The sequence below is a fragment of the Gymnoscopelus microlampas genome (genome assembly GCF_963454915.1).
Source record: "Gymnoscopelus microlampas genome assembly, chromosome: 16".
Classification (NCBI taxonomy): domain Eukaryota; kingdom Metazoa; phylum Chordata; class Actinopteri; order Myctophiformes; family Myctophidae; genus Gymnoscopelus; species Gymnoscopelus microlampas.
In genome coordinates this window covers 36,853,398-36,866,935 of record NC_139953.1, presented here as the reverse complement: position 1 = coordinate 36,866,935, position 13,538 = coordinate 36,853,398, and the positions used below count along the sequence as shown (strand labels likewise).

At 41.7% G+C, this 13,538-nt stretch overlaps 2 protein-coding genes across 2 annotated transcripts; both read left to right on the top strand.

Annotated features, from left to right (window-relative positions):
• Positions 1–6,575: 6,575 nt before the first annotated feature.
• LOC311062975 (E3 ubiquitin-protein ligase TRIM35-like) lies at positions 6,576–10,930 on the top strand (the record flags this gene model as incomplete). Its single annotated transcript, XM_084082195.1, has 2 exons — positions 6,576–7,403; positions 10,910–10,930. 2 exons carry the CDS (start codon positions 6,576–6,578, stop codon positions 10,928–10,930), a joined length of 849 nt encoding a protein of 282 aa, XP_083938321.1.
• Positions 10,931–11,186: 256 nt separating this feature from the next.
• Positions 11,187–13,282, top strand: LOC311062974 (E3 ubiquitin-protein ligase TRIM39-like; the record flags this gene model as incomplete). Its single annotated transcript, XM_084082194.1, has 2 exons — positions 11,187–11,471; positions 12,202–13,282. The coding sequence occupies 2 exons, from the start codon at positions 11,187–11,189 to the stop codon at positions 13,267–13,269; spliced, it is 1,353 nt and encodes a 450-aa protein (XP_083938320.1). The 3' UTR covers positions 13,270–13,282.
• Between the last annotated feature and the right edge of the window lie 256 nt (positions 13,283–13,538).

Genomic DNA, 13,538 nt, shown 5'->3' with positions numbered 1-13,538 from the left:
GACAGAAATCACATTAAATCAGAGCACGGAAAGGGCTGGCCGAGTGGTTTTTAGAGGAAACCGTCTTAGCCGACTGAAAGGTCACACGTTTGATCGCGTCTGAATGTGTCTAGACAAAGGCCTTAATCCATTTAGAGCGGGAACGCATCGGTGTCATTTTAAGATTTATTTGGCTATTCAAAACTAGCATATATACAAGCTCATAGCGCTACGAGCTTGTAGATCTGCTATTTTTGAAAAAAACATGGACATTTGTGCTATTTGGCCGAGTCTACAAATGTCTTCTAAAACTGTTTTTTGAAAAAACGTTCTGTTTTTTCTGTTGCTATATCAGTGGTTCTCAAACTTTTTCATGTGAAAATATTTTGGTCAAGAGACCCCCAGAAGCAAAGATTTTAGTTAAAAATGTTCTTTAAAAAACATATACATTCAAAGATTAGCACAAATGCTCAAGATTTTTCCAAAACAAATAGCAGATCTACAAGCTCGAGCTATGAGCTTGTTTTGAATAGCCCAAGTATAAGATAATGGTTACAGTGGTTAAAATCTAAAATGACACAGATGCGTTCCTGGTCTTAATGGGTTAAAATATACCAGTTGAAAAATATGAACGGTTCAATTGTGGTAGTTAAAGACCTCATACCCAGCCTTTATTAGCCCTGGGCGAGGGGAGAGATAAAAAGGCCAGAGAAGGTTCACAAGCCTTATCTAGGGGCTGATAGCTGCTATCAGCCCTGTTATCAGCCCTTGGGCTGATACAGCAGTATAGCTTGACCAATCAGCACCAAGTTAAAGCGCTGTTAAAAGGGGAAAATGGCCCGCCATGCAGACACGGCTACTGTTGATGGTTTTGGTGTAGAATTCACGGCTGAGGAGACACTGGAGTTTATCCAGGTGCAAAAGGAACCACAGAAAACGGCTAGGGAGTTTAGACTAGGTTGACAAAATGGCCGCGTACCAACATACATGGGCGAGGCCCGCTAGCAGCACCTGCCGTGTTCTCAGCCAACTCTCGCTCTCTCTCTCCCACACTTGTCAGGAAATCCCAGTAGGACTCTACCACAGCAGCAGTGGTGGAAAAAGTACTCAAATTCTTTACTTAAGTAAAAGTACCAATACTGCAATATAAAAATACTCAGTTACAAGTAAAAGTCCAGAATTATAAATTGACTTGAGTAAAAGTACAAAAGTATTGGCATCAAAATGTACTTAAAGTACCAAAAGTAAAAGTGCTAAATATTTGAAAATAGCCGATCTACAAGCTCACAACGCGTCGCGATGCGACGCGTTGTGAGCTTGTAGATCTGCTATTTTCAAATGGCCTTATGTGTAAAATAGGGCTAATGTGGTTAATGTGTGTTTCATTATGTCATAGTTTATATCTGAAAAGTAACTAGTAACTAAAGTTTTCAAATAAATGTAGTGGAGTAAAAGTACAATATTTGAGATGTAGTGGAGTAGAAGTATTGGAAATTGGAAATACTCAATTAAAGTACAAATACCTCAAAATTGTACTGAAGTACAGTACTTAAGTAAATGTACTTAGCTACTTTCCACCACTGCACAGCAGCATATGGAAACTTTTTGGATCTTGGATCTAGCTCAAGTTCTTCTTAACTCATTAAGACCGGGAACGCATCTGTGTCATTTTCAGGTGTCTTTGGCTATTGAAAAATAGCAAGCTGTCAAATAATTGTAGTGGAGAAAGAAGTGCAATATTTGCCACTAAGATGTAGTGGAGTAGAAGTATAAAATATCTAAAATGGAAATATTTAAGACAAGTAAAACCACTCAAAAATGTACTTAGTACAGTACTTGAGTAAATGTACCTAGTTACTTTCCACAACTGGATGTAAGAAGGGGGGGCTCAAAGGAAAAACAGGTTATAAACCCCCTGACTTAGCTGTAATGTGCACCGTCAGACCAGTTGTGTTTCAGAACATTGTTTATTGTTTATTAAAGATCCCTATTAGTCTACACCGTAGTGGAGACTATTCTTCCTGAGGTCCAGGCAAAAAAACAAACAAATACAAATCATAAAATGCAGTACAGCTTGGCCAATGTGTGAAATAAACACAACATTAGAGAACACAATTTGCATTAAAAGTGAAATAAGAATACAAAAAAACAGGTTTATCGGTCTGAAAATACCAATAATAATAACCTAGTCTATATTTCCCTTCTGGTTATGTTTTCCTTAAGTTTATGTTTTAATCCAAATGTATTTCTAGTCAAATGTGGGGGGAGCACATTCCAGTTTTAAGTGTTTAAACTGATTTGGATGTTTTATTAACACATTTTGCTGGGGACTCACCGGAACACCTTCAAGGACCCCTGGGGGTCCCCAAACCACATCTTCTAGTGGTGTATTATTAGACAGGAACTATCCATTGAGTACTAATGCTCTTATAAGGCAAAAAAACAAAAATATTTATTTATGACTGGGAGCCACAGTAACCAGTCATCTACAAGAAAATTGTGTGTAGAATTATCCAGGGCTTTCAAGCGTGTGCAGTTTACGATTATTAGTGTAATGAATATTATTTGTGTTTACTATTTACTATCTTATTGTCAGAGGGATATTTAGTCATAATAGGTACACATACAGTATCTGTATATACAGATTCTAAAGGCCACAGCTCTGATCTGTGGTGTTGGGGTCCACAGCGGTGGACTTGCATGTGTCACATGAGAGTCACATGAGAGTGTTGATTGATTAGGTCAGATGAGGAGCTGGTGGACAGTGGCTACTGTTATCGAGATAATGCTCACTGACAGGACGAAGTGTTCAACACATGCATCAGTGTTACTAGTTACCAGGCTGTTATTGCTGCGTTCGTCATTTTCCATTGCGAGCTCCGAGAGACTGACGGTAAGATATGAGAGTGTGTTTATATGACGATAAATGTATATATTTCTGATATGTTTTATAGTTTTGTGTGTATATTTCATGTCAGTAATTTGTTGTTGTGTTGTTGCTTGTATTGCCTTTTCTAGCCTACTAACCTACTACTGGCTTACTGGCCTACTGGCCTAAAAGTGTTAGAGTGTGTTTGTATTGTGTGTTAGTATAATAAAACCATCAAAAGCCACGGGTCTGAATTGTGTGCGCTAACTCGGTTTCTCAAATACATTTACATGGGAGATCTATCTATTGCAAGTGTGATTGGTAGATAAATGTACATTGTGTGTGTGTGTGTGTGTGTGTGTGTGTGTGTGTGTGTGTGTGTGTGTGTGTGTGTGTGTGTGTGTGTGTGTGTGTGTGTGTGTGTGTGTGTGCGCGCGCGTGCGTGTGTCATTCCTGTTATCAGAAGAAAATTAATCAAAGTCCATTTCCTTGTTCAGTTGTTCATCCTTTTTGTGAGACTGAGATCTACTCGTCAGTCAGAGAGCGATACGAAAAACAAACCGAGAGGCAAATATCATCATCGGATCATTTGAACAACCTGGCAGACCGACAGACTGTTTTCTGATACAATCTCCACTGAGGTAGAGGTAAGATTATTAAAAAGTGCTAAAACTAATAGCCTACTGTTACTATGAATATTACAACCACTACAAACACCACTACTACTATAACTACTAATAGTGATACTCATAATGTTACTGTTGTTGTTTTGTCTTCTAGTATTCCTCTGGTGTAACAGCCTCAGAGAACATTCCAGATCAGGTGTGTGACCGGCAGACAAAATGGCCTCGTCGGTGAGCTCTGAGGTCCTCTGCACCGCACACGGTGAGAAGCTCAAGCTCTTCTGTCTGGACAACCAACAGCCGGTGTGTCTCGTGTGTCGCGATTCAGAGAAACACATCGGACACAAGTTCTTGCCCGTGGACGAAGCGTCTGGACGTTGCAAACAGAAGGTCCAGGAATCACTGAAGCCTTTAAAGAAAAAACTGAAGGTCTTTAATAAAGTTAAAAAAGATTACGACGAAACAGAAAATCACATTAAAGTTTGGGCCAGGAACACAGAGACTCAGATTAAGGAACAGTTTCAGAATCTTCGTCGGTTCCTACAGGAGGAAGAGGAGGCCAGGATCGCCGCTCTGCGGGAGGAAGAGGCTGAGAAGAGTCAGGAGATGAAGGAGAGGATTGAGGGTCTGAGCAGAGAAATGGAAACCCTCTCCAATGCAATCCAAGCTGCTGAGGACCAGCTGAGAGCCGACGACTAAGTCTCATTCCTGCAGAACTACAAGACCACGATGGAGGGAGTCCAGCTCACCGTGCCGGACCCACCGCCGGTCTCAGGAGCGCTGATAGACGAGGCCAAACACCTGAAGAACCTGACCTTCAGAGTCTGGGAGAAGATGAAGGACATTGTCTCCTACACTCCTGTCATCCTGGACCCCAACACTGCTTTTCCATATCTCATGCTGTCTGATGATCTGACCAGTGTGAGACGTGGAGAGGAACAGCAGCTTCCCGACAACCCAGAGAGGTTTGACTGGTTGCGTGTTCTGGGTTCTGAGGGCTTTAACTCAGGGTCTCACAGCTGGGATGTTGAGGTTGGAGACAATATAAGCTGGAGAGTAGGTGTGTGTGTGGAGTCTTACCAGAGGAAGGGAAACACAGGGAGTGGATACTGGTACATATGGTTCGATGAGGGTAAATACACCCGGCACCAATACACAGCATTGTCCTCATCAGGCGTTTCAGAGTGGATTGATCTCTCAGTGAATCAGAAACTCCAGAGGATCAGAGTCCAGCTGGACTGGGACAGAGGACAGCTGTCCTTCTCTGATCCTGATTCTAACACCCACCTACACACCTTCACACACACTTTCACTGAGACACTGTTTCCATGCTTTGGTACTTTGGATATTTATGGTCGGCCTCTGAAGGTGTTACCAAGGAAGATCTGTGTCACTCGGGAAAATCACAGTTAGAATGACTAGTGTCCAATAAAAAACCTACAGAATATTTTGATCTGGTATTGATTAAGGGCTAATAGTTCATGGCAGGTCATTCATTAATATTTTAAATCGGTTGCAGTGATTATTTAATCGCGATGCATTGTGGCTTGTAGATCGGCTATTTTCAAATGGCCGAAATGTGTATAAGGCTGAAGTGGTTACTTAATGTTTTGTAATAATAATCAAAATTTACAAAGTAACTAAAGTTTTCAAATAATTTAGTAAAAGTACAATATTTGCCTCTGAGATGTAATGGAGTAGAAGTAATGATTCCTGAAAAATAATTCCTGATAACATACTTTTATCTTGTAGTGTATAAACGATCAGTTTGTAATTACATTGGTATAATGGTGACATATTGATATGATTATTACTGAAAACATGTTTTATATTGTAGTGTTTGTCATTTATGGATCAGGTTTGAATTCTATAGTTCCTATGTGACAGTGATGATGTCTGTTGATGTATTTGATCTTATTAAAGATGATGAGAGTAAAGTGAGTCAGACATGTGTTTGAAACAGTCAGCATTATGTCAAATAATTGTAGTGGAGAAAAAAGGGTATTATTTGCCACTAAGATGTAGTGAAGTAGAAGTATGAAGTATCTAAAATAGAAATATTTAAGAAAAATAAAAGCACCTAAAAAAAGTACAGTACTTGAGTAAATGCCCAGGTTGAGTACATTTACAAATTATCCAGGGCTTTCAAGCGCGTGAAGTTTACGGTTATTATTGTAATTATTACTATTTGTGTTAGTTTATGAACCAACTTTATAAAAGACGAGGTATAATGTATAATCCAGTATTATGATGTAACAGTGGCGTTTGTATTGACATGTTACCTGCACACGTGGTCTTCTAGTAGAATGTATAATTTTCAGAGGGATATTTAGTCATAGGTACACATAATATGTGTAGAGAGTCAGAGCTGTGGCTTTTATAATCTATATAGATTATAAAAGCCACAGCTCTGACCTGTGGTGTTGGGGTCCACAGCGGGGGACTTGCATGTGTCACATGAGACTCAAATGAAAGTGTTGATTGATTAGGTCAGATGAGGAGCTGTTTCCAAATTTAAGACAATACAAAAGTCACATGATTAATCAACAAAAGGTTCCACCCACATGGATAGACCGAACCCATATAAATAGAGAGAATGCTCACAAACAGGACAAAGTGCTCTACGCATGCATCTGTGTTACTAGTTACCAGGGTGTTATTGCTGCGTTCGTCATTTTCGATTGCGAGCACCAAGAGACTGACGGTAAGATATAAGAGTGTGTTTATACGGCAATAAATGTATATAGTTCTGATATGTTTTATACAGCAGTTGTGTGTAAATTTCATGTGGGTAATTTGTTGCTGTGTTGTTGTTTGTGTTTTGTTTTCTAGGTTCATAACCTACTGGCCTAAAAGTGTTAAGAGTGTGTTTGTATTGTGTGTTAGTATAATAAAACTATCAAAGACACGGGTCTGAGTTGTGTCCGCTAACTCGGTTGCTCAAATACATGGGAGACCTATCTATTGCATAGCAAGTGTGATTGGTAGATAATTGTACAATTGATACTCATAATGTTATCGTTGTTTTGTCTTCTAGCATTCTTCTAGTGTAACAGCCTCAGAGAACATTCCAGATCAGGCAGCGGCAGGGAACAGCAGAGAAAATGGCTTCCCGTTTCACTGTTCCCGAAGAGGAATTGACCTGTTCCGTGTGTCGTGACATCTTTAAACATCCCGTTGTGCCGTCCTGTGGCCACAGCTTCTGCAAAGACTGTCTGCAGGAATGGTGGGCGGAAAGACCAACAAAAGAATGTCCTCTTTGTCAGAAAAGATGCTCCAGGGATCATCCTCTTACAAACATTGTTGTGAAGGACCTGTGTGAGAACCTCTTGGAGGAGAAAGGCCGGAGCTCCTTGTCAGTGAGCTCTGAGGTCCTCTGCACCGCACACGGTGAGAAGCTCAAGCTCTTCTGTCTGGACGACCAACTGCCGGTGTGTCTCGTGTGTCGCAATTCAGAGGAACAGGCCGCGCACACGTTCTTACCCGTGGACGAAGCGTCTGGACCCTGCAAACAGAAGGTCCAGGAATCACTGAAGCCTTTAAAGGAGAAACTGGACGTCTTTGGTAAAGTTAAAACAGATTACGACAAAACAGAAAATCACATCAAGGTTCAGGCCAGGCATACAGAGAGGCGGATTAAGGAACAGTTTCAGAATCTTCGTCGGTTCCTACAGGAGGAAGAGGAGGCCAGGATCGCCGCTCTGCGGGAGGAAGAGGCTCAGAAGAGTCAGGAGATGAAGGAGAGGATTGAGGGTCTGAGCAGAGAAATGGAAACCCTCTCCAATGCAAGCCAAGCTGCCGACGACCACGGCTCATTCCTGCAGAACTACAAGACCACGATGGAGGGAGTCCAGCTCACCCTGCAGGACCCACCGCCGGTCTCAGGAACGCTGATAGACGAGGCCAAACACCTGAAGAACCTGACCTTCAGAGTCTGGGACAAGATGAAGGACATTGTCTCCTACACTCCTGTCATCCTGGACCCCAACACTGCTTTTCCATATCTCATGCTGTCTGATGATCTGACCAGTGTGAGACGTGAAGACGAGAAACAGCAGCTTCCTGACAACCCAGAGAGGTTTGACCGCTGGGACCAAGTCCTGGGTTCTGAGGGCTTTAACTCAGGGTCTCACAGCTGGGATGTTGAGGTTGTAGACAATAAATTCTGGGCAGTAGGTGTGTGTGTGGAGTCTTTCCAGAGGAAGGCAGACCCAGGGGGTGTCACAGGAGATTGGTTTATACAGTTCTATTGGGGTGAATACACAGCATTCTCCTCATCAGGGCCTGATGAGGAGAGGACTGATCTCTCAGTGACTCAGAAACTCCGGAGGATCAGAGTTGAGCTGGACTGGGACAGGGGACAGCTGTCCTTCTCTGATCCTGATTCTAACACACACCTGCACACCTTCACACACACTTTCACTGAGAGACTGTTTCCATTCATTTATAATTATGATTATCATGGTGGTACGTCACTGAAGATGTTACCAGGGAAGATCTGTGTCACTCTGGAAAACCACAGTTAGAACTTCTGGCGTCCAATAAAAAATCACACCCTGTGTGAAGGTAGCGGCGCCTTTGATACATTTTGTAATCGATATGTGTTTATAATGTGTTTATAGCCATGTGTCACGTGAAGCTTGACCAATCACTTTGTTGACGCACCTGACCAATCAGAACGTTGACGCACACGGGCAAAGTCAGGTATAGAGCGGCTACCGCCGGTAAAAACCTACAGAATATATTGATCTGGTATTGATTAAGGGTTAATATTTTATGGCAGGTCATTAATAATTATTTTAAATCGGTTGCAGTGAGTATTTAATCGCGACGCATTGTGAGCTTGTAGATGGGCTATTTTCAAATGGCCGAAATGTATATAGGGCTGAAGTGGTTACTTAATGTTTTGTAATAATAATCAAAATCTACAAAGTAACTACAGTTTTCAAATAATTGTTGTGGCGTAAAAGTACAATATTTGCCTCTGAGATGTAGTGGAGTAGAAGTGAAAATATTGGAAATTGGAAATACTCAAGTAAAGTAATTGTACTTAGTTAATTTCCACCACTGGAGATATCATGCTTTACGATAGTTAAACAGATACAAATTATTCCTGATAACATGCTTTTATCATGTAGTGTATACACGATCAGTTTGTAATTATATTGGTATAATGGTGACATATTGATATGATTATTACTGATAACATGTTTTATATTGTAGTGTTTGTCATTTATGGATCAGGTTTGAATTATATAGTTCCTATGTGACAGTGATGATGTCTGTTGATGTATTTGATCTTATTAAAGATGATGAGAGTAAAGTGAGTCAGACATGTGTTTGAAACAGTCAGCATTCAGCAGATCATTTTAGCGTTGGCAATTCAAAAATAGCAGATACACAAGCTCATAGGGCGATACAACCTTAATATTTTTGTTTTAATCGGGAAAATGTCTGCCCATTTTGGTAGCACTTTCCAATAATGACCCGTTATAAAACATTTATACGCAGTTTGACAAATCATGAACAACCTGTTTGTTGACATTTGTAAATGATTACTAAAACATGTATAACTATGGTTAAACATGTAAGATATTAGTAGGTAGTGGAACTATTCACGAATAAGCCATTTGTATACATCTGTAAATGATTATTAAATCATTTATAACTGATGTTATATAACTCTGCTGTCCGGCAGGTACCAGCTAACTCCAAAATGTTCATTTTTTAGGAAATGACAAAAACAGAACAGTGGAATTAGGAGGTTTTGTTCATCATTGATAAGAACAGCTGAATGGACCTCCAAGCTCACAATGAGGTTGGAGGTCTAAAGGGGGTGGAGTCTGGAGTCAGCAAAACCAGCTAACTCCACCCCCCTTTGCTGGTTTAGCAGAAAGTTTGAGGATCCAATGGAGTTAGCTGGTTTTGTCAGATGCACTTTTTAATACTTTTTATTGGTTCAATATCTTTTTAATCAACACACAGACGTAAAGGGTGTTCAATAGCACTGATTTATGGAAAAAAAAAGATCCAAAAGTGGAAAAATGGAGTTAGCTGGTTTCTGCCGGACAGCAACGAGAAGCTATTTGTAGATAAAGAACTTATCATAGACAAACTATTTATATGCATCGGTAAATGATTATGAAACTAGAAAAAGTGCTCCTCGGAGCACAGGTCTCCGCCAGGTCAGGTAGGTTATTGTGGCCTCCTGGTGGCGCTATAATAGGCCAATGTGAAAAGGGTGCCATTTCTTCTTAGGCCTTGCACGGCAATCGGACACTGTATTCATGATTTGAAGCATTATGTTCAAAAAATGTGTTTAGCTAAATTAGACCTGCTGGTGGTGCTATAACAGGCTAATGTTAAAAGGGTGGCATTTGCTCCTCAACATAGTGTGAATGTGCGTGCAAAGTTTGACAGCAATTGGATGCTGCGTTCATGATTTGCGGCATTTTGTTCAAAACAAGCCACTACTGCAAACTTTAGATGTCAATCTTAGCCAATCCGGATGGAATATGAAAAATCTAATTAAACACATCCGTCTTGATCACATGACTATAGAGATCATGTGTACCGATTTGCGTGATATTTTTACTTTTCTTAAGAAAACTTTTTTAAGAAAAGTAAAAGCACCTAAAAAAAAGTACAGTACTTGAGTAAATGTCCAGGTTGAGTAAACGTCCAAATTATCCAGGGCTTTCAAGCGCGTGAAGTTTACAGTTATTATTGTAATTACTACTATTTGTGTTTTTTTATGAACCGACTTTATAAAAGACGAGGTATAATGTATAATCCATTATTATGATGTAACGGTGGGTTTGTATTGACGTGTTACCTGCATATATGGTCTTCTAGTAGAATGTATAATTTTCAGAGGGATATTTAGTCATAGGTACACATAATATGTGTACAGAGTCAGAGCTGTGGCTTTTAGAATCTATATATATTATATATAGATTATAAAAGCCACAGCTCTGACCTGTGGTGTTGGGGTCCACAGCGGTGGACTTGCATGTGTCACATGAGACTCACATGATAGTGTTGATTGATTAGGTCAGTTGAGGAGCTGGGGGACAGTGGCTACTGTTACAGAACAGTGCTAAAGCCTGTGTTTCCACATTTAAGACAATACACAAGTCACATGATTAATCAACAAAAGGTTCCACCCACATGAGTAGACCGAACCCATATAAATAGAGAGAATGCTCACAAACAGGACGAAGTGTTCTACGCATGCATCTGTGTTACTAGTTACCAGGGTGTTATTGCTGCGTTCGTCATTTCCCATTGCGAGCACCAAGAGACTGACGGTAAGATATAAGAGTGTGTTTATACGGCAATAAATGTATATAGTTCTGATATGTTTTATACAGCCGTTGTGTGTAACTTTCATGTCAGTAATTTGTTGCTGTGTTGTTGTTTGTGTTTTGTTTTCTAGGTTCATAACCTACTGGCCTGAAAGTGTTAAGAGTGTGTTTGTATTGTGTGTTAGTATAATAAAACCATCAAAGACACGGGTCTGAGTTGTGTCCGCTAACTCGGTTGCTCAAATACCCTGTACATGGGAGATCTATCTATTGCATAGCAAGTGTGATTGGTAGATAATTGTACAATTGATACTCATAATGTTATCGTTGTTTTGTCTTCGTATTCTTCTGGTGTAACAGCTTCAGAGAACGTTCCAGATCAGGCAGCGGCAGGGAGCAGCAGAGAAAATGGCTTCCCGTTTCACTGTTCCCGAAGAGGAATTGACCTGTTCCGTGTGTCGTGACATCTTTAAACATCCCGTGGTGCTGTCCTGTGGCCACAGCTTCTGCAAAGACTGTCTGAAGGGATGGTGGACGGAAAGACCAACAAAAATATGTCCTCTTTGTCAGAAAATATTCTCCAGGGATCATTCTCTTACAAACATTGTTGTGAAGGACCTGTGTGAGAACCTCTTGGAGGAGAAACGCTGGAGCTCCTTGTCAGTGAGCTCTGAGGTCCTCTGCACTAGCCTGGTAAACCCTCCCTCCGGAAATCTCATTTCAATTCGATTTCAGAAAGGAGTCTGGTCTGAAACGCCTTTCTGCAATAATCGCTGTGGGCTGGAGTTGGGCGGGAGTAATACCGTTGACAGACAACCCCTTCAACCAATGATCGTTTTCCCCTTCAGCCAATGAGCAGTTCATTTTGACGAGCTCCAGACTATGTGACGCAACGGGACTTTTGGGACGGCCATGCCGAAAATAGGTTGCCTTATTGGGATACATGCGTGTCACTCCCCGCCCCTGCCGGTTCTCTAAATTTATCTTTTTAAATAGGCTCTGTCATGATTAATTGACCACATATATGAAGTTAAACAACTAAATTCTATCCAAACGATATCTTATAAGTAAATTCCGTGCCTCAAAAAAGAAGTTTGAAAGCGTTATAAAACTGAAAGTAAGAAGTGAAGGCACTCCGAGGCACTCGCACAAACAACAATGGCTGCCGTTCGTCTTTTTTCGGCGGCTCTCAGGCTGCACTCGGGTTCATTCGGGCTCACTCGAACTCGCCACCTGATTGGCCAACTGTCGCTGTCAATCACAGAACAATGAGCGACGACGCTGATAGGCTCGTCGGTTCGCTGAGCAGAGCGATTATTGGAGGAAGGCGTTTCAGACCAGACTCCTTTCTGAAATCGAATTGAAATGAGATTTCCGGAGGGAGGGTTTACCAGGCTACCTCTGCACCGCACACGGTGAGAAGCTCAAGCTCTTCTGTCTGGAGGACCAACAGCCGGTGTGTCTCGTGTGTCGCAATTCAGAGGAACACACTGCGCACACGTTCTTACCCGTGGACGAAGCGTCTGGACCCTGCAAACAGAAGGTCCAGGAATCACTGAAGCCTTTAAAGGAGAAATTGGACGTCTTTGGTAAAGTTAAAACAGATTACGACAAAACAGAAAATCACATCAAGGTTCAGGCCAGGCATACGGAGAGGCGGATTAAGGAACAGTTTCAGAATCTTCGTCGGTTCCTACAGGAGGAAGAGGAGGCCAGGATCGCCGCTCTGCGGGAGGAAGAGGCTCAGAAGAGTCAGGAGATGAAGGAGAGGATTGAGGGTCTGAGCAGAGAAATGGAAACCCTCTCCAATGCAAGCCAAGCTAATGAGGACCAGCTGAGAGCCGACGACCAAGTCTCATTCCTGCAGAACTACAAGACCACGATGGAGGGAGTCCAGCTCACCCTGCAGGACCCACCGCCGGTCTCAGGAACGCTGATAGACGAGGCCAAACACCTGAAGAACCTGACCTTCAGAGTCTGGGACAAGATGAAGGACATTGTCTCCTACACTCCTGTCATCCTGGACCCCAACACTGCTTTTCCATATCTCACGCTGTCTGATGATCTGACCAGTGTGAGACGTGAAGACGAGAAACAGCAGCTTCCTGACAACCCAGAGAGGTTTGGCCGCTGGGAGCAAGTCCTGGGTTCTGAGGGCTTTAACTCAGGGTCTCACAGTTGGGATGTTGAGGTTGTAGACAATACATTCTGGGCAGTAGGTGTGTGTGTGGAGTCTTTCCAGAGGAAGGGAGACCCAGGGGGCGTCACAGGAGCTTGGTTTATAAAGTTCAATAGGTTTGGATACACAGCATTCTCCTCATCAGGGCCTGATGAGGAGAGGACTGATCTCTCAGTGAATCAGAAACTCCGGAGGATCAGAGTCCAGCTGGACTGGGACAGAGGACAGCTGTCCTTCTCTGATCCTGATTCTAACACACACCTACACACCTTCACACACACTTTCACTGAGAGACTGTTTCCATTCATTTAAAATTATGATTATCATGGTGGTACGTCTCTGAAGATGTTACCAGGGAAGATCTGTGTCACTCTGGAAAACCACAGTTAGAACGTCTGGCGTCCAATAAAAAAACCTACAGAATATATTGAGCTGGTATTGATTAAGGGTTAATATTTTATGGCAGGTCATTAATAATTATTTTAAATCGGTTGCAGTGAGTATTTAATCGCGACGCATTGTGAGCTTGTAGATCGGCTATTTTCAAATGGCCGAAATGTATATAGGGCTGAAGTGGTTAC